Source organism: Lissotriton vulgaris, chromosome 2_1 (assembly GCF_964263255.1).
Source record: "Lissotriton vulgaris chromosome 2_1, aLisVul1.2, whole genome shotgun sequence".
In the NCBI taxonomy this organism is placed as follows: Eukaryota; Metazoa; Chordata; class Amphibia; order Caudata; family Salamandridae; genus Lissotriton; species Lissotriton vulgaris.
Genome location: NC_141687.1, coordinates 2,130,261,595 through 2,130,283,598, shown reverse-complemented (window position 1 = coordinate 2,130,283,598; position 22,004 = coordinate 2,130,261,595). Strand labels below are relative to the sequence as shown.

General features: G+C 43.7%; 1 protein-coding gene across 1 annotated transcript in view; it reads left to right on the top strand.

The window, feature by feature from the left end:
- Positions 1–22,004, top strand: part of CHRNA7 (cholinergic receptor nicotinic alpha 7 subunit) — a 583,962-nt gene that overhangs the window by 502,120 nt on the left and 59,838 nt on the right. The window contains exon 7 of the mRNA XM_086959023.1: positions 792–986. Within this exon, the coding sequence (XP_086815149.1) occupies positions 792–986 (195 nt within the window). The remainder of the gene's footprint in view (positions 1–791; positions 987–22,004) is intronic.

Genomic DNA, 22,004 nt, shown 5'->3' with positions numbered 1-22,004 from the left:
TATAGAAAGATGCAAGGTAGGGAGGCATATGAAATAGAGTGTGTGGCACAATTAGAAGAGGGGTCAGATATAGAAAGCTACGAGAGGAAGTTAGAAAGGTGTGAAAGTTAGAGAAAGAGAGTTGAGTAGTGTGAAAAGACGTTAAATAGAGAGCCAGGTTGATGCAGTGGGTGAGCCAGGGAAAGCCAGTGGGCTATAGAGATGTGAGGTAGAGACAGAGATGTGAGGTAGAGAGTTTTGTTAATAGAGAGAGGTCGAGAGAAAGTTGAAATAGAGAAGGACGGGAAAAGGGATGTGAAAGAAGGTCATCATATAGGAAAGAGGTCGAGAAAAAGAAAACAAGGAGTAAGGTGGTGACTCGGGTAAGGTTGAGGGAACAGCGGTAAAAAGAGGCAGAGGAGGCAGAGTAGTGAGGCAGTGAAAGAATTGTAAGGTGAATTGAGAGGTAAGTTGTGAGAGAGAAATAAGAGGTGCAGTAGAGAAATGATAGAGTGAGCCCGATGTGAGGTACATAAATGAGGAACACAGAGAAATTAGGTTGAGAAGATGAGGTAAAGAGAGAGGATAAGTAGAATTCTGTTGGGCATGGCCACAGCGTGGATAGTGACTAATATGCTTTTAACAAAGAAAGAAGGCCATTGTCTACAGAGCTGCTGTATTTCCTTTCTCTCCGTGTACTTTTTAGCTCTTAAACATTGTTAACTATTGTATTGTAATATTAGTAAACAAATGTGTTTAATTTTTTATTTTGTATGGCGTCCATTTTTGTAATTCTTATTGTTTCAACACAGGGGTAACTGGGAAGCGGAGTGAAAATTTCTATGAGTGCTGTAAAGAGCCATACCTCGATGTGACATTCACCGTGATCATGAGGCGGAGGACGTTATACTATGGACTCAACCTTCTCATCCCCTGTGTGCTCATTTCAGCATTGGCCCTCCTGGTCTTTCTGCTTCCAGCTGACTCGGGAGAAAAGATATCCCTTGGTAAGCGAAGAGGAAAGAAAAATACTGTTCTTTCTTGACTCTGTACAGAAACTCGTGTGATGTACTCCATGGTTTCAAACCAACAGAGTCATTGAATTTATAAAGGAACATGTCAGTAATTAAGCTGTGCGCCCTGAGCCACTTGGCATCCAATGTAACTGCATTCAAACATTGGCATTTTGCTAGAATGAAACACATTATTTGCAGCTATTAAAAGCAACACACCGCTTACTGAATATTGATTGCGGTGCACATTCAATAGTTTGGTTAGAAAAACAGGACAATCAGTGCCAGCTGTAAGCACAGAATTTCTATTATGGATACATCCCTTACAGAGTCTTATGGTGAATGTATTTATTTCAGTTTAAAGTATACCCCCATCCATGGTTCTTGTTTCATGTATGGAACTATGCCTAATCAAAGGCATGTTTTCAGTGGTAAAAATGTTCAAAAATGCAAATATGTGCACAAGAACACTATTAATCAATTCAAGCATTACTTCCATCATTTATTAGGTCTTGCTTGAAATAGCACATGTGCTGTATGCGCACTCAATTGCGCAATATATTTATACAATAAGAGGCTTGCAGCTCAACAATTGCTTACCATTTGTTGGTTTCATTGCCACTGGTATTTGCTACCATCTAATTGGCAGTGCATCTCAGCTTCACTTCCTATTCTGGCTGGAGCATGGACCATGTACTGATTGCTTCAGCTTGAGTGCTGTTGCTCCGCTGATCACACTGCGATTAGGGTAATATTTTTTTAGCTATTCTTCTTTACCCTTCCACCAGAACCCTTGTTCACCCCTGCCCTCCATTTCTCTTGCTTCGGCCCCACCCATTTGCCACCACCTTGCATCAAGTACTGCCAACCTAGACTCTTTATCTGCATAAATCATCCTCAGAGCTGACATTGCATGATATTACAGCAGTGCTTTAAATGGAAATATAAGAGCAGATGCTCTATCTTCGCAACCATAGTTTTGCACAATATGTTGTTGACTTTGCAGCATTACTGAGTAGTGTTCTGGTAAGATTACCTACACCCTAGGCCCTTACACTCCCCTCTCACACACTTTTTCAAATCTCTGCACAATTGGATCAGCTGTAACCCGAGAACTCGATAATGCCAATATCTGTGCATGGTCCCGGATCACTAAAATGACACATGTGAACTACACGGCATAGTGCTGCAGACAAATTGGGACTGTGTGTTGCCTACCATATTGATTGACTCCTTGCAGGACACTTGGGGCCCCATTAGGATGGCGGGTGGATTGCCCCCGCCGGGCCGGCGGTAGTCACCGCCAGCCAGGCCGGGGCGATCCGCCCGCCATCCTTGCAGCAAAGACCCCCCCGCCATATTACAAAGCTGGGGGCACCGCGGCGGACGGAAAGACTTTCCACCGTTTTTTTGCCGTAAAGGGTTCAATATGGTGGCGGTGTGTGTTAGACACCGCCAGCCATATTAGAATGTGGCCCGGAACATGCCTCTCCATGGCGCATGCGGAGTCTGCGGGGGCCCGTTGCGGGCCCCCATGGACTCCGGGGGTTGGGGGATACCTATGTTACCTACCTCCCTTTCAATGTACAACGTTGCACGTTGTGCATTGAAATGGTTGTATTGCATTACAACGCAGGCTTTTACCACGCGTGCCATTACAACGCTGTTCTTACAACGCAGGTCGTTATAACTATTTGCGCTGTAAGCGCTGGATAGTGGAATAGTTTAATTTTCAATTCCAACTCCAGCCCACGTTACAGTAGGGAAGGTGTTGAAATAGAAAATTAAACTATTCCCTATCCAACAGTGCCCTCCATCGCAAGTCGTTGTAATGACTTGCGTTGTAATAGCAGCGTTGTAATGGTAGCGAGTGGTAATACCCGCGTTGTAAAGGCTGTTCCCCATTGAAACGTACAACCTGCCTCTGTGCATTGCTGCGGGCGGTGCTCTCTGCACCGCACGCCGCAATGTTGCAGATGCTCCATGCGCCCGCCAATGTGGCGGGCGCATACTAATCGGGAGTGCAGGACCTCTGCACCCTCAGCGGGCGATCTCGTTTCCCGAGGGTTTGGTGGGCGGACAAAGTGATATCATTTGAGATGTCATCAGTGATGTCACTGACCATGTCATGAATGATCTATAGTAATATGTGCCATCATCAGCAGTGGATTGCGGGTGAGCGAAATATAGTTAGTACAACTAACTATATAGGAGCCATTTCAATGTTTTTTTAAATGCTAATTCCTAACTATATAAGGCCTGAAACCTATGGTTTTTTCAGTGAATTTCAAAGGTTTTTTTATATGCTTATTCCTAACTATATAAGGCCTGAAACCTATGGTTTTTCAGTGAATTTGCAACGTTTTTTTAATGCTAATTCCTAACTATATAAGGCCTGAAACCTATGTTTTTTTCAGTGAATTCGCAAGGTTTTTTAAATGCTAATTCTATTAGCGGATAACGTTTAAATATGTTAATATCCTTGTAGGACCACCTGAGCAGCCCTAGGGGGTCAGGTTCTTTCTACCCTGCCCCCTTTTTGCATTCTACACGTTTGTTTTTCTGCTTCTTTTGTGCCTCGGTCTACCTAGCACAAGATGAATGCTAAAAGGAAACAGATAGTTATCAATAAACATAGACATATGTTCAGTCAAACCATTTACTGAAGCCACAATTGGTCTGCCAGGTGAGACTTGGCTGTCCTTGTGTAGGTTTGGAAACAATACATACATTGTGTGAGTGCACACATACACTCTCATCCACTCCCACACTGGCACTGCTGTATCACAGGACCATGCATGTGTGTAAAGTCAAACACACACAAACACACATATATATATATAGAGATATATACACACATATGTATATAAATATAAATATGCATATGTATATATATATGTATGCTCAGGGGGTCCCACAAGGACCCCCAGGCCCAAAAATATATATTTGTTCTGGTTTTCCCCGTGGTACGCTCAGGGTATGCGTACCTGTAAGCAAGCGTAAATGGGAACGCCCCCAGCGCTTACCCCGCGAATTTGTTTAAAAAAAAATATCGTTTTTTTGCACCACAGGGTCCTACTAGGTCGCCCTCAGATAACCTAGGAGGTCAGGGGGTGTCTACCCTGCCCCCTTATAATCATTTCCCCCTTTTTATTTTCACCTCTTGTGTCTCGATTCTAAGTAGACACAAGATGACGGACTCTCCGACTGTTTAGAATGTTGACAGACACCCGAGAGCCAATCAGCTTTCCGCTCACGCACTTCCGTGGCGCGCCGGGTGCGCTCCCCGGTACGCGTACCCGTAAGTGCTGGAAGTGCGCATATAGATATATATGTGTTTTTGAACCTAATTTTCGTAAAAAACCACTGGAGCAATTTTCACCAAATATAGAGAAAGCACTTCTGCGTACCAGTCCCTACAATTTTGCAAAGTTTGGTGTAATTCCGTTCAGTGGTTCGGGCTGTAGCCTTGTCTATTCGTCCTATGAAATTAACATGGGGAAAAGACGTTTTGGGATCCCCCTTTTTTCTCAGCCCCCGCATGACGAATCCCCCCGAAACTTCCAGGGAAGGAGCGGAGCGGAGCTGGCCTAAATGTTGGAAAATTACACGCAAATTCCTCAACCGGCGCCAAAGTAATTCCCAATAGAATGTTGCAGATTTCCTATGGTAGCTAGGTCCTAACTATATATACCTACTGGCTATCCCCAGTAGGTAATATATATATATATATATGGTAATATATATATATATATATATATATATATATATATATATATATATATATATATATATATATAATATAATATATATATATATATATATATATATATATATATATATATATATATATATATATATATATATATATATATATATATATATATATATATATATATATATATATGAAAGTACTGGATCCCACCAAATAGAAGGAAGCAGAGACGGCACACCAGGAAACCTTGCACAAAATCCCTTTATTGTGCACTCGTTAACCCAAGACTTGGGTTAACGAGTGCACAATAAAGGGATTTTGTGCAAGGTTTCCTGGTGTGCCGTCTCTGCTTCCTTCTATTTGGTGGGATCCAGTACTTTCAGCATTCAGGTAGCGGCTGCTGCTACCGACGGCATCAGCGTTGCCTGGTTGAGGGTCGTTCAAGCAGCAATGTGAACGTGATATATATATATATATATATATATTACCTACTGGCTATCGCCAGTAGGTATATATAGTTAGGATTTTTGAAAATTCTATGTCTAATAACTTTGGCGTTTGTGGACGGAATCGGCTGAAATTTTCAGGAAAATGGCACATTTTGTTTCTGAGCAGCCCCTGAAAATTTGGGGGGGTTTCGTCAAGGGGGGGCTGAGAAAAAAGGGGGGTCCCAAAACGCGTTTTTAACATTGAGTTTTCCATAGGGCGGTTGGACTCACTTTTAGCTCGAACGGCTGAATGGATTTGCACGAAACTTGGCAAAATTGTAGGGACTGTTAGCCCGATGTGCCTTTGCTAGGTCTCAATATATGTGCTCCAGAAGTTTTTGAGAAATTAACGTTCAAAACAAGATATATATCTGTAACAGCGCTCCGGGCTGCGCTCCGGTCCGCTTACTTTTCGCGAAACGGAACTTTGCGCGCAGAAAGCTGATTGGCTCTCCGGTGTCTGTCAACATTCTAAACAGTCCGGAGCGGCCGCCATCTTATCTCTCGGTAGGATCGAGAGAGAAGAAGAGGTGAAAAACGAAGGGGGAATTTATTGAAAGGGGGCAAGGTATACCCCTCTTGACCCCCTAGGATTGTTGTTGGGGTTATTAAAGGGTCCCGTGGGGAAAATAAAAAAAAAATTATTTTTCACGGTAGAAGCGCTTCACGGGCCGCGAACTGGGCCGCAAACTGGTAGCGAAACGGGAATTCGCCATTTTGTGCTTCGTTTTAATTGTTTAGAGACAAAAATTATCGCCGCACATCGGCCACAATGCATGAATATCGCTGAAAAGTCAGCGATATTCATGCATTATCCAGCAAATGCTCTTAGCCATGTTATCCACCTTCCATTGGATAACATGTCTAAAAACTGCTCTGTGCGTGAGCTTTTTTTTTTTTTGCTGCGTGACAGTCCGGAGCGGCCGCCATCTTATCTCTCGGTAGGATCGAGAGAGAAGAAGAGGTGAAAAACGAAGGGGGAATTTAATGAAAGGGGGCAAGGTATACCCCTCTTGACCTCCTAGGAATGTTGTTGGGGTTATTAAAGGGTCCCGTGGGGAAAATAAAAAAAAAAAATGATTTTTCACGGTAGAAGCGCTTCACGGGCCGCGAACTGGGCCGCAAACTGGTAGCGAAACGGGAATTCGCCATTTTGTGCTTCGTTTTAATTAAATTACTAGGTATAAGGGGGTGCGGGAGACGTATCCTAATCCCCTATGTTTCATGAGGGTGGCTGAGGAGGCTCATATATGTTGATACATGTCTTCCAGCGGCTGTGCGTGAGCTTTTTATTTTTTTTGCTGCGTGACGTCTGTTAACGTTCGATTCGATGGAAATCAGGAAATGTGGACCGCCAATTTGTCACTGCGATAAAATATTTTGTTATAAATGAATCCTTATTGATAAACATTGTCTGCGCCATCTTGCCTTTTTTCCAATGCCACAATTTTGTCGTGCACGGCAGCCATTTTAGATGCCAGGCTGGTCCCAGGCTATCACCTACCCCTGCGGATGTAGTTTATGGCCCCAGCTAAAGAGAATCCAGACATGCCAACCCTCCCGATTCAGGCGTGAGACTACTGATTTCAGTGCTAGTCTCCCGCCTCCCGATTTCTGCAAGCAAAAACCCGGGGGCATATTACGAACAACTAGCGATAATTTTTGTCTCTAACTTGTTTAGAGACAAAAATTTTCGCCGCACATCGGCGATTTTTATCGCAGATAAACCTTGCTATTATCGCAGAAAAGTCAGCGATATTCATGTATTATCGAGCAAATGCTCTTAGCCATGTTATCCACCTCCCATTGGATAACATGGCTAAGAACTGCTCAGGGCAGGTGTTAGCTTTTGGAGATATTCGCGTTTAGCGCGAATATCTCCAAAAGTTGGTAATAGGAGATAGCGATGTTAGGGACTGTTTCCAGTCGCTAACATCTTGGCACGCCCACTTTGCATGTCATTAGTGATAAGTATCACTGACATGCAAAGCGGGGCCCAAGATGGTCGCTATCTCCTTTTAGCTGTCACTAACTGGTGTTAGCGACAGCTTGGTAATAGGGAGATAATTTTATCTCCGCTTTCATGGCTTTTAAAGCCAAAAAAGCAGAGATAAACCCCCTTGATAATATGCCCCACGATTCCTCGGGGGTTTCAGCTGACAGGGCTTGGTATTGTGTTACGTGGTAATTTTTCCAGGAAACGTCAGAGGGTCGATGCAGGTGTTCTAGAAGAGGTGATAAACCATTTAAGCCTCATGAACAAGCGCATGGTCTTTTAAAGATTTGTGAAGTACTCGGGGCGGCGGTGTGTGTGTGCCCTCTTTCAGGAGCGGGCGGGGGGGCACTGCCAGCAACTTGCCAGGTCAGGTAGTGTTCAACACGTGCATCACCCTTTCTCTGCCTGCTATTGCGCTCCATGCTTCGGAAAGGTAAGAAAAAGAACGTGCATTTGAGTTTGAAATGTCCGATCCTGTAGCAGTACACTTGCAAAGCCCACACATGACAATAACCCGATTCAAGGCCCCATTCACCCGTTTTAAAAAAAAATTATAACACTCCAACAAAGTAACATTATAAAACTTTATTAACTTTTAAATATAATGAACGGAACAAAAACTGTAAAAACATTTAAACATTTTTCACCCAAAAAAGCAACAATGGTCAGAAGCTGTCTTTTGTGCGAATAGTCCCAAGGCAGCACAACGTGCAGAGTTCTGGACGGCACCCAGGTGATGTCGCCTGGGTGCCGCACTGGTTTTGGGATCCTACAATGCTGCTCCGAAAATTGGCGTGGGGCGTCCCGGGTGGTGCGGGGGGAGGCCTCGTCAGTAGCGGTCTGTTGTGCGAATAGTCCCAAGGCAGCAGAACGCGCTGAGATGTTGATGGCACCCAGGTGATGTCCAGTAAACTGCCGCACTGGTTTTGGTATCCTACAATGCTGCTCCGAAAATTGGCGTGGGGCGGCCGGGGGGGGGGGGGCGTGGGGGAGGCGGCGTGAACGGGCCTCCCCAGGTGGCGGCCATTCAGCTGAGTTGCGCCCGCTCTTGCGGCTACAGCGTCTCGCTCACCATGTTGTTGAGTTGCTCCCACTCTTGCAGTGCAGCGATAGGCGGCTGCCACATGACTCTTAAAATGGCGGACGGCTCTTCGGTTTTGGGCCTGGTCCACTGAAATGGCCCTGGGACACCTTGGAACTCGGACGCTTGCCTGCTAGGGCTTGGGCTCCATTCTCGAAAAGCGTCCCCTCAGCCGTGAAGATTCTACAAAAGTCTTGGGGGCCCCCGACTCCCGCAGGCTTCCGGTGGGGAGCGGCTGCCATGATTGCTCGCGGAATGACCACGACGGAGCCACGAGATGGTGGTGCTCTCATGCTGACGCCAGCTTCAGTCTGAATGATCCAGAAACAAGGTGGGGCTTTCATCGTTTGGGAAAAAAAAATGTTCTAAACCAATGAAAAGTGTTATTTTAAGGTCATATGACCAAGCCTTCCATCTTTAGGAAACCAAAAGTAAAATGAACCAATGAAAAGTTTTATAAACAAGTCACATGACCTGTTATGCGGCATAGGGCTACAAAAAGCGTAGAAAATCCGTTGGCACGTGAGGCGGCGTCAGTAGCGGACCGATGTGCGAATAGGCCGAAGGCAGCACAACGCGTCGAGATCCGGATGGCACCGAGGTGGTGTCCAGCAAATTGCCGCACTGGTGTGGCCATCCTACAATGCTGCGCCGAAAGACGGCGTGTCCAGCTGAGTTGCGGTCACTCTTGCGGTACAGTGAATCGAACGCGCCGAGATCCGGATGGCACCGAGGTGGTATCCAGCAAGTTGCCGCACTGGTGTGGCCATCCTACAATGCTGCGCCGAAAGACGGCGTGTCCAGCTGAGTTGCGGTCACTCTTGCGGTACAGTGAATCGAACGCGCCGAGATCCGGATGGCACCGAGGTGGTGTCCAGCAAGTTGCCGCACTGGTGTGGCCATCCTACAATGCTGCGCCGAAAGACGGCGTGTCCAGCTGAGTTCCGGTCAGTTTTGCGGTACAGTGACTCGAACGCGCCGAGATCCGGATGGCACCGAGGTTGTGTCCAGCAAGTTGCCGCACTGGTGTGGCCATCCTACAATGCTGTGCCGAAAGTCGGCGTGGGGTGCCCCGTTGGCTTATGAGGTGATGTCAGTAGTGGACCGATGTGTGAATAGGTCGGAACCAGCACAAGGCGCCAAGATCCGAATGGCAAGTCCTGGATGTTGAGTGCCTCAGTTGAGAGTTCTGAGCAGTGCTTGTAAGACTGTCTGAAGCTTATTTGCACCTGCTGCAGCTTCACTATTGCCCTGGTGTGGCCAAAGGTCGCACATGACATAGGCGGCCGGCTCCCGAGGTCCGGCGGAACTTTTTTCCTTTTCCTTTCTGTTTCTTTTCCTACAATCCGTTTCATCTGAAGACACGACCAGGTCCCTGAATGTTTGCAGGGGGACGCTATTGATTGAATGAAAATGGCGGCTTGACACAAAGCTGACTCAAGCGTTGCTGTTGATGCTATACAGATAAAAATTGGTTTTCAGTTTGTACATTCTTCAGGATTTTTTTTTCCATCCAAGGCTGATTGAGAGTTTGTAGAAAAATGGCTTCAGATTTTCCACATACTACTCTTCAACATTCTTCCTAAATGTAACAATGTGAAACTCACTAGGAGAACGGCTGTTTCTGTTTCCTTTCAAAATGCTGCCAACAATATTTTCTGAATGGAAGACACCATCTTGTAGCATACAGGGCCGAAAGGGGTTCTGGTCTGGCCGATGGTTGGTGGAGACATTTTGACTATATCTTGGACCTGCCCGGGCTCGCCCAAAATGGCGCCGGTATAAATGGGACTCGTAACTCCTTGCCCGCAAATGTATATCTAGAAAATTTTATTGTAAGTGGCCCTGTCTTATTTTAATTACAAAATGTACGTCTACCGATTCCGCAACTGTTAGACACCTTAGTTCTTCCAACCTAATGGCCCGCTCGTTACGTTCCTCTACAGTGTAAATGTCTCCTCATCATATACGATTTCAGTTTGCTCCGTGGCCGGCCCACGTGGTTATAGGCCCGTATTTGTATACTGACATTTTCACAATAAAGGTTTTTAAAACAAAACACGGTAGTAGTATTTACATTGGTAAAGTTTTTACTTTTAGTCACTGTTTTCGAATCAGTAAAAGGCAAGTGAAATAAAGCAGTCCAATTACATGACGGATAAAAGGTATAATATGTAGGAACGCAGTAAAGATAAATGGTCAAGGGCAGTTTTTTTTTTTTATTTCTGCAACATAAAGTGATCGATAAGAATCTGATAATCAGGCGTATCGGCGACTAAGACAGCAGGCCGAGTCTCTTTTACTCAACGGCTCCGTCATGGAACGAAGAAACGCCCTTTTTCTCGAAAAAGGAATATATTTTACTTGCAGGACAGTTGTAAATTTTCCGGGAAAGTACATTAGCCTGGAATATTATAACATATGTTTAAAAAAAAATAATGTTCGAAAACAATAAAAAGCGTAATTTTTAGGTCATATGACCAAGCTTTTCATCATTAAAATAACAAAAGTAAAATGAACCAATGAAAAGTTTTATTAACAAGTCACATGACCTGTTATGCTTTTCCTACAATCCGTTTCATCTGAAGACACGACCAGGTCCCTGAATGTTTGCAGGGGGACGCTATTGATTGAATGAAAATGGCGGCTTGACACAAAGCTGACTCAAGCGTTGCTGTTGATGCTATACAGATAAAAATTGGTTTTCAGTTTGTACATTCTTCAGGATTTTTTTTTCCATCCAAGGCTGATTGAGAGTTTGTAGAAAAATGGCTTCAGATTTTCCACATACTACTCTTCAACATTCTTCCTAAATGTAACAATGTGAAACTCACTAGGAGAACGGCTGTTTCTGTTTCCTTTCAAAATGCTGCCAACAATATTTTCTGAATGGAAGACACCATCTTGTAGCATACAGGGCCGAAAGGGGTTCTGGTCTGGCCGATGGTTGGTGGAGACATTTTGACTATATCTTGGACCTGCCCGGGCTCGCCCAAAATGGCGCCGGTATAAATGGGACTCGTAACTCCTTGCCCGCAAATGTATATCTAGAAAATTTTATTGTAAGTGGCCCTGTCTTATTTTAATTACAAAATGTACGTCTACCGATTCCGCAACTGTTAGACACCTTAGTTCTTCCAACCTAATGGCCCGCTCGTTACGTTCCTCTACAGTGTAAATGTCTCCTCATCATATACGATTTCAGTTTGCTCCGTGGCCGGCCCACGTGGTTATAGGCCCGTATTTGTATACTGACATTTTCACAATAAAGGTTTTTAAAACAAAACACGGTAGTAGTATTTACATTGGTAAAGTTTTTACTTTTAGTCACTGTTTTCGAATCAGTAAAAGGCAAGTGAAATAAAGCAGTCCAATTACATGACGGATAAAAGGTATAATATGTAGGAACGCAGTAAAGATAAATGGTCAAGGGCAGTTTTTTTTTTTTATTTCTGCAACATAAAGTGATCGATAAGAATCTGATAATCAGGCGTATCGGCGACTAAGACAGCAGGCCGAGTCTCTTTTACTCAACGGCTCCGTCATGGAACGAAGAAACGCCCTTTTTCTCGAAAAAGGAATATATTTTACTTGCAGGACAGTTGTAAATTTTCCGGGAAAGTACATTAGCCTGGAATATTATAACATATGTTTAAAAAAAAATAATGTTCGAAAACAATAAAAAGCGTAATTTTTAGGTCATATGACCAAGCTTTTCATCATTAAAATAACAAAAGTAAAATGAACCAATGAAAAGTTTTATTAACAAGTCACATGACCTGTTATGCTTACGTTACGCGCTGCGCGCCGCGCCTCGGATCACTTCCGGGTGCGCTAACGCGGCGTGTCATATAACGCATTACGCGACAACGTAGGTCAAGAATATAGTCAAAATGTCTCCACCAACCAGCGTTCGGAACACAACCCCTTTCAGCAGTCCAAAAAGTTCTGTTAAATGACAACAGAGGGGACAGGCAACAAGAACCATCAGTCAAAGAGGGGAGGGCAAGTTCTTCTCTTCCGGGTCATGTTGGGGCGCTACCGGAACTGATCGAATTGGTAGTCTACAGTGTTTGTGGATGTTTCGGACTAAAGCTGGCGTCAGCATGAGAGCACTACCATCTCGTAGCTCCGTCGTGGCCATTTCACGAGCAGACATGGCAGCCGCTCCCCACCAGAAGCCTGCGGGAGTCGGGGGCCCCCAAGACTTTTGTAGAATCTTCACGGCTGAGGGGACGTTTTCGAGAATGGGACCCAAGCCCTATCAGGGAAGCGTCCGAGTTCCAAGGAGTCCCAGGGCCATTTTAGTGGACCAGGCCCAAATCCGAAGAGCCGGCCGCCATTTTGAGAGTCCTGTGGCAGCCGCCTATCGCTGCACCGCAAGAGCGGGAGCAACTCAACTACATGGTGAGCGAGACGCTGTAGTCGCAAGAGCGGGCGGTAAACAGCTGAATGGCGGAAGAGGCACAGTGTAGCAAAAGCGGGCGGAATGGCAACTGAAACGGTAAAGGGGCGCCCCACTACAGCGTGTCTTCAGGTCAAACGGATTGTGGGACAAGGTCCAGAATAGAAGAGTCATCAAAAGGCAAAAAGTTCCGCCGGACCCCGAGAGCCGGCCGCCTATGTCGGGGGCGATCTCAGGCTACACCGGTGCTATAAGACTTGGGGAGGGGGTCGGAGCCAAGTGTCTTCTCCGAGTCCATGGCCATCACACCGCCCCTCGGGGGCCTCCGTCAAGCTGTTTAGGAAGGTTTCATATGACATTGTTTTCTAATGCAGTCAGGTCCACAAACGACACTCACTTACTTTGAGAATAGTGAAGCTGCAGTAGGTGGAAATAAGCTTCAGACAGTGTTACAAGCGCTGCTCAGAACTCTGAACTATGGCACCCAACATCCAGAACTTATGCCATTTGAGAATGGCAGTGACATTGAAGCAACTCAGGGACCAAAACCATTAACGTACTTTCACGTATGAAAATCTTACTTGGGGAGGGGGCAGGAGCGAAGCGCCCCCTCCCAGTCCGCGCCACCACACCGTATGTTGTAAATCTGAAGCCATCGTTCTACAAAGTCAACCAACCTTGGATTGAAAAATCTAGAAAAATGTACAAACTGAAAACCAGTTTTGGTCTGCATAGCATCAGTAGCAACGCTTGCTATCAGAGTGCATGAGTTTCATGCTCGATCGATTGAGCTAGCCGGATCGGGCAATAAAAAGTATAAAATAGTTATGTAAATAGTTATTTAATAAAATGTTTTACCCTGTTTCTTTGCTGGTGTGTTGTCTATATTTTTAATATTTGCATAGGGTTTGTCGTTATTTTGGGCGGGGTGGGTGACGGAGTCGAGCTGTCTTGCAGCCCTCATGGTGTGGAGCTAAGTTCATCTCACTATTTTCGTATTTCTCATGAAGGGTTGTTCCTAATATTTCTATTTTAGCGAGGTCAAAAAGAGATCCAATTAGTGGCCTACTGATTTTGCTCGATTACTTTTATTTTTTTACACGATTTTTCACTATCTGCAAAGACTAAACAGAGTATTGCGACTTTGTGCTTGTTTGTAAATAGATAATGAACCAAAGAGAATCAATTGTAAAACAGTAAATGCTTGGATAACAATCAATCAAATGGAGAGACAAGCAGGTACGACGGATTACAACAGGGGTAAAGGTCTGCGTTAACTACCGTTCACTATCTGCAAAGAGAGAGTACTACTAAGAGAAAAGAGGGGAGGGGGGTGCAGCGTTCAAAGCACATCAGCGTGCATAAATACGAAAATGTTTTTATCTATCACGTACTTGACATTTTGAAGCTTTTCATATTTGCTATTAAAAAACCATTGAAATTCACTGAAAAAACCATAGGTTATAGTCGATATATAGTTAGGAATTTGCATTTACAAAACCTTGAAAATTCAATGAAAAAACCATTGGTTTTAGGCCATATATAGTTAGGGATTTGCATTTACAAAACCTTATTTTACTCGCATAAAACCATTGAAATTCCATATATAGTTAGATGCGCTAACTATATATCGCGCACCCGCAATCCACTGCTGATGATGTCACATATTACATCATTCATGACATGGTCAGTGACATCACTGATGACATCACTGATGACAACTCAAATGACATCACTGATGACATCTCAAATGACATCACTGATGACATCACTGATGACAACTCAAATGACATCACTGACAACATCACAGATGACATCATTCATGTGTTAATACGATGAACCTCTACAGACTCTGATATATCCTTAGATACACTCAGTGAAAACAGACACTCACAGACTGTCACTCATCCATGGAGTTACTCATACACCTAGACAGTCATGCAAAGAATCAAACACACCTCCAATTCCTCAACTATACAGTTATACACACCTTACTTATTGAAACATATTCTAATACATATTTACTCTCTTATACAATCCTTGATACATGTTCACAATGATCCATACAGCCACTCACACATTCACTGGCTGTTATGCACAGTTATTTATATATGTTAACTCTCACATGTACTGTGTTTTACATATGTACTTACTTTGACATGTAGCACTGAGATATCCATTCACTCACCAATACACTCATGCACACAGTCAACCGCCCATATAGCTGTTTCCACATGCACTCTTGAACTCATACACCTAGTGAATCAACTGCTTACACATCTATGCACAGAGTCACACACCTCCCAGCCACCCACACACATACTCAGTCTCCCATACAAATACTTGAGCAACCAATCAATAACCCATATAGTTATTTATATAGCTACTGATCAACACATGCAGCAGTTTACAGAACAACAGATATAATGATACACAAATTAATACAGTTTAATCACTAACCCATGCACTCAGTGAGACACATTTAATCACTCCCTCATACAGTCAGTCATGCACCTACTAAATCCTTCATCCAGACATTTATACATCCACTCATTCTTCAATATGTAAGACATATTTTAACTTTACAGAAACTTCCAGTCACTGGATGTTGTCATCAGTGATGTCATTTGAGTTGTCATCAGTGATGTCATCAGTGATGTCACTGACCATGTCATGAATGATGTAATATGTGACATCATCAGCAGTGGATTGCGGGTGCGCGATATATAGTTAGCGCATCTAACTATATATGGAATTTCCATGGTTTTATGCGAGTAAAATAAGGTTTTGTAAATGCAAATCCCTAACTATATATGGCCTAAAACCAATGGTTTTTTCATTGAATATATATATAGATATATATTGCAGCTACCACAACACCAGCCTGCCGCACTCACGAGCGGGTGCCCACGTAACGGGGGTGTACCCGTTTCAAGTATACTGCTCACCACATCCACAGGTATTTTTCCAGAAAAAAAATGAAAGCACTCACGGGGGTGGTTTTGCAAATTAGTTTATTCGGAAACCAATCGGCATAGTAAGACGCGTTTCGGCATCGGCCTTCGTCAATTGTGACACCTTAAACATGCCAAGTTCCGCCACGCGTCTCTCTGTTTCACAAAACATTCTTCTTTTTATAGATGCTGCATCCGCAGCTTCTAGTTCTTAAAGCCGTTACCCCCTCGCTCTGTGTCAATAGGGAATGATAGTAAAAGTCTTTGTAATCAAGTTCTTAAATGTGCCACAAGCACCTTACCCGGTCAGTACTTCGTTGTTGTTCCTTTTGGCGTATTCCACACTTCTAACAACAAAATCCAGGTATCTGTGCAATCCGTGGCTTGTTTTAATTCACATCAACGGTGCGGCTGGGAAATAAATACTGCAGCTACCACAACACCAGCCTGCCACACTCACGAGCGGGTGCCCACGTAACGGGGGTGTACCTGTTTCAAGTATACTGCTCACCACATCCACAGGTATTTTTCCTGAAAAAAGATCGCAGCTCTCGCGGGGGTGGTTTCGCAAATTAGTTTATTCAGAAACCATTCGGCATAGTAAGACGCGTTTCGGCATCGGCCTTCGTCAATTGTTACACCCTTAAACATGCCAAGTTCCGCCTCGCATCTCTCTGTTTCACAAAACATCCTTCTTTATATAGATGCTGCATCTGCAGCTTCAAGTTCTTAAAGCCGTTACCCCCTCGCTCTGTGTCAATAGTGAATGGTAGTGAAAGTCTTTGTAATCAAGTTCTTAAATTTGCCACAAGCACCTTACCCGGTCAGTTCTTCGTTGTTGTTCCTTTTGGTGTATTCCACACTTCTAACAACAAAATCCAGGTATCTGTGCAATCTGTGGCTTGCTTTACTTCACATCAACGGTGCGGCTGGGAAATAAATACTGCAGCTACCACAACACCAGCCTGCCGCACTCACGAGCGGATGCCCACGTAACAGGGGTGTACCCGTTTCAAGTATACTGCTCACCACATTCACAGGTATTTTTCCTGAAAAAATATTGCAGCACTCGCGGGGGTGGTTTCGCAAATTAGTTTATTCGGAAACCATTCGGCATAGTAAGACACGTTTCAGCATCGGCCTTCGTCAATTGTTACAATATATATATATTTATATATATGCACCGATATTGTTGGACATTTGGTGCATGTGGAAACGTACCTACTAGGTTTGCAAGTTGGTGTTGACTACGTCTCCCAGAAGGCCGTGGAGCCACGCCCAACGGGGCGGGAGACGTGTTGATAAGAAACACCATTAAAACAGTTTCCCCCTGCACTTCCAGTCAGCCACTGAAGAAGAGAGACACTCGAAACGCGTCTGGCTATGATTTGGTATAATGTTTGGCCCTTCAAAGGATTTCTTTTGCTGGCATGCTGTTCTTAGATTAAAAGTACCTGTTGCACAAGATGGTGGTCTCATCTGGCTCTTTTCCGAAGTTGGGACTGCAAGCTTTGGATATATATATATATATACCCTGCCCCCTTTTTGAGTTCTACATGTTTGATTTTCTGCTTTCTTGTGCCTCAGTCTACCTAGGCACAAGATGGCTGCCATCAATTTCTGTTTTGGAGTGTTGACAGCATGCAGCTCGTGCCAGGGAAGTTGCACGCATGGTGCGCGCACGGTGCACGCTTATAGATATATATATTTTTTTCTCTTTTGATTTTCTCAGGAACTACTGGAGGGATTAATACCATTTAAGCAAAAGGGTGATCTGCGTATCAGACTCTACCATTTTGCCAAATTTGTTGTAATTCCGTTCAGCGGTTCGGGCTATAGCCGTGTCTAAACGTCCTATGGAAATTAACATGGGGAAAACACGTTTTGGGCCCCCCCTTTTTTCTCGGGCCCGCTTTACGAATCTACCAGAGACTTTCAGGGAAGAAGCGGAGCAGAACAGGCCATCTTCTTTGAGAAATTTGCGAAGATTCAACAACTGGCGCCAAAGTTATTCCCAATAGAATGTTGCGGATTTCCTATGGAAACTTGGTCCTAACTATATATTCCTACTGGCGACCGCCAGTAAGTAATATACACACATATATACATACACAGTCACAGCTACCCCCGTGACACACGCACTCATGTACGATCACTCACTAGCACTGCTATATTACACAACCATGTAGGTGTGTAAACACAAACAAACAAACAAACACACATGGGCACTCACTCAAATGCAATAACACACACACACAGTTGAACACAGGTACACATCTGCAAACTCAAAAACATGATTTGATGGATACCCTTTTCCTCAATGACAAGGCACAGAATAAACAGTGTGGAATCCCTTGCCTCCTACTGAGTGTTATGACACGGTGACAAACAGGACCACAAACAGACGCTAATAACAGCTTATGCTCACTGTAACTTCCTGCAATACTTCAAGAACCCTGCAACCTTTTCAGTAAGTAGAGACCTGTTGTATTGTGTGATGTAATACAGGGATAAGAACGTGCCCAAGTGGCTTAGCGCCTTCCCAACTCATCACACCAAAGTCTTTTTAATTTCTCACCCAGACGCCCCTCCCTGAAATGCTCTGTTCTGCAGGATTCCAAAGGGCTCTTAACTGCCACCCATAGCACAGCTATCAATAGTGGGACATGAATGGTGGCAATAGGGACACACTGCAAGAGGGACACACTGCATCACAGCTGTGCCTCTTGTACTATCCTACCAATAAAAGAGGGGTTGGGGGTATTTTACTTGCTTGCATTAGTGACCTTGCTGTGCCAGTGAGTGAATCTGTACCATGTCATTCACAACAACTATGTATTGTGTAACCTTGATTGACACCAATGGTGTCTGGAGCTATATGTGCACTTCACGGATCCAGAATCAATATTCTAATGCTGGTCAAAGGAGAGCAAGTCAAAGGAACACGAAACAGTCACCAAAATTTACTATTTGGGTTAGTTGAAGTTCTGTTCAAAGGATAAAAACAGAACCCCCTCCACAGGCAAACAGTTTTAGGATGGATGGAAAATTAAGCTTAAGCCATTTCTTCATGTCTTGAAAAGTTTTGCGCAGTAGAAATTGGGTGCATACTCTCCTTTTGAGGACTGTGATTAGCAGAGAAGGGGACTATTATGCTCTAAGTATGATGTAAAGCTGCTGTACAGTCTGATATATTTAGCTTATTATGTGACATTCTATACTCGGTCAAAGTCCTGCTGCCAGACAACGAGCAGGCTGCAAGTAATCACTGAAAAAAACACTACGATGTGGCTGTGTTATAATTACGTTTTTTTATTTTCTTCGTGCTGTAAAGCAGTCTCACTGCTGTACAAAATGGCTAAAACATTGAAAAGCTAAAACCTCCCATTGGTGAGTTCTATTGGATTTGCCATTGCTTGTTATTTGTGTCAGTAGATACCCTAATTGTGACAGGTATGACCGGACACAGATGCTCACTGTTGAATAGGCCTCGAGCCGCATCTCACTGATGAGGTCCAAATAGGGAAAAACGGGAAGGTGGAGCCAAAAAAGATGGCCGCAAAGATGTGTTTCTTGTGAGCTCCCTCAGCCCACCAAGCTATCTTGCCTAATACTTCCCTGGCACCACCTGTGGCCCTCATTGAGTCACTAACGCCAATAACAAATGCTGGAATAACCAGTAGCCTCTAGCAGAGCACAAATTGTCCCTGGAGTGGGACACGCCCCTTTTGAGGCCTGAGCCATGCACATGGCCACTGTGCCTTTGTTCCATAAGTGATAGCCGGAGACATTCTCTGAATCCCTGGACGGCATAGCGGAGGCCCAGGCTGGACTGTAGCCCTGAGGCTGAGGTCATTTGAAGAAGGCTTTGAGAAGGTACACTCACGCATGGTGGAGCATGGTGTGAATGTGCGGCCTACTGCTGCTCCTCCTGGGCTGAAGGGTGGGCCTGGGCTTGCAGCACGCCTCAGGCCTCCTACACTATGGTGAGTGAGATCCACAGAAAGCCTGGGCAGCAATGTTGTGCTCTGGGAATCTTTCTAGCCCTCCTAAGGGTTTTCTCTAGAGAGCCTTGATCATAACCTCTCATATTGAATCTGCTTATGCACTCCGAGGCAACCGCCTCGAATTCTTGATCCCGGGAGCTATTTCTCCATAATCTGAGGAGCTCCCCATAAAGTATACTCTGGATCAATTTCGGGGGATGGTTGCTGTTAGCACAAAGAATTGAATTACCCGCAGTTGGTTTGCGGAAGAGTGCCGTTTGCAATCCTCCATTATCAACAAACACCTTCAGGTCCAAATAGTCCACTGCCACTGGACTAAGGGTACCCGAAAAGTGCAAGGTGTACTCGTTATCATTTAGAACATCGATATACCGATGAGACGTGTCCACCATCCCTTGCACACAATGAACAGGTCATCGATATACCGATGCCACTGTATAACTCTTCCACTGTCCTGCCCGTGATACTGCCTGGGCACCCGCTCCTCCCACCTGCCAACGAACAAGTTCGCATAGCTGAGGGCAAAGCAGGTACCCATAGCCGTGCCTGATACCTGCCTGAAGAATTGGTCCTCAAACAGAAAGATGTTATTAGTGAGGCAGAACTCAACAAACTCAAGTAACGTAAGGTTATGTTGTGAAAAACGCAACTGCCGTTGATCCAGGTAATATCGAATAGCATTCATACCATGCCCATGCTTAATACAAGTATACAAACTCGTAATGTCTAACACCATAAGCAAGTAGGTGGACTCCCAAGAAGTGTTAGCAATCTTGTTCAGAAAGTCTTTAGTATCTTTAGTGTATGATTGAAGTTGGGCTACAAAAGGAAACAGATAGTTATCAATAAACATAGACATATGTTCTGTCAAACCATTCACTGAAGCCACAATTGGTCTGCCAGGTGGATCTTGGCTGTCCTTGTGTATTTTTGGAAACAATATATACATTGTGTGAATGCACACATACACTCGCATCCACTCCCACACTGGCACTGCTATATCACAGAACCATGCATGCGTGTAAAGTCAAACACACACAAACACATATATATATATATATAGATATATACACACATATGTATATAAATATAAATATACATATGTATATATATATATATATATATATATATATATATATATATATATATATATATATATATATATATATATATATACATATATATATTCACTGAAAAAAACCATAGTTTTCAGGCCTTATATAGTTAGGAATCTACTATATTTAGTGAGACACTATAAATTGGTAAAGTAAACAGTCAATTTCACTGCTACTAAATCCTCCATCCAAATATTTATTTTTATATATCCACTCATTCTTCAATGCAAATTGCTATATATATATAATACATGTTTAAATAACGAAGCAAACCACATTCACTGGAGGATGTCATCAGTGATTTCATTTGAGATCAGCATTGGATTGCGGGTGCGCGAATTATAGGTAGTACAACTAACTATATAGGAGCAATTTCAATGGTTTTGTATGAGTGAAATGTCCAGCTAACTATAACACCCCTAAAACTTATAGTTTTTTGAGTGAATTTCAAAGGTTTTTTAAATGCTAATTCCTAACTATATAAAGTCTGAAACCTATGGTTTTTTCAGTGAATTTGCATGGTTTTTTAAATGCTAAATCCTAACTATATAAGGCCTAAAACCTATGGTTTTTTCAGTGAATTTGGAAGGTTTTGTAAATGCTAATTCCTAACTATATAAGGCCTGAAACCAATGGTTTTTTCAGTGAATTTGCAAGGTTTTTTAATGCTAATTCCTAACTATATAAGGCCTGAAACCTATGTTTTTTTCAGTGAATTTTAATGGTTTTTAAATGCTAATTCCTAACTATATCAGGCCTGAAACCTATGTTTTTTTCATTGAATTTCGAAGGTTTTTTTAAATGACAATTTTTGAATGTATTATTTGTTATTTTTTTTTACTGATTTACTACATTTTTGCAGGCAGGTGTTCAGAGGGCACGCCCCCTTTTTACAACACTCTGCAGCGCAGCTCCATGGCGCTTACTGGAGATACCTATTGGACTAGTTCCCTCTAGGGGACCTCTGGATTGAACAGGAATTAATTCCCCAACTTAAACTGTGCAAACGCGCCCTGTAGAGTGTTCTAAATTGGGGGATTAAGTTCCCTTGCATACTGGGGGTCCTTGGGGGCCAACTAGCCCACCATGAGCCTCCATTATGCGCCAGGGGTCTGCGTTGCATTTTCCTGGGGGGTGGTGGTCCCCGGGGCAGTGTAGGGGGATTGGCCCCCCCCCCCACACACTTCTTTATCACTATGCCCCCGCGATTTTGTCCCCCCCGGGGAGTAATTTGAAAAAAAAACAGGTTTA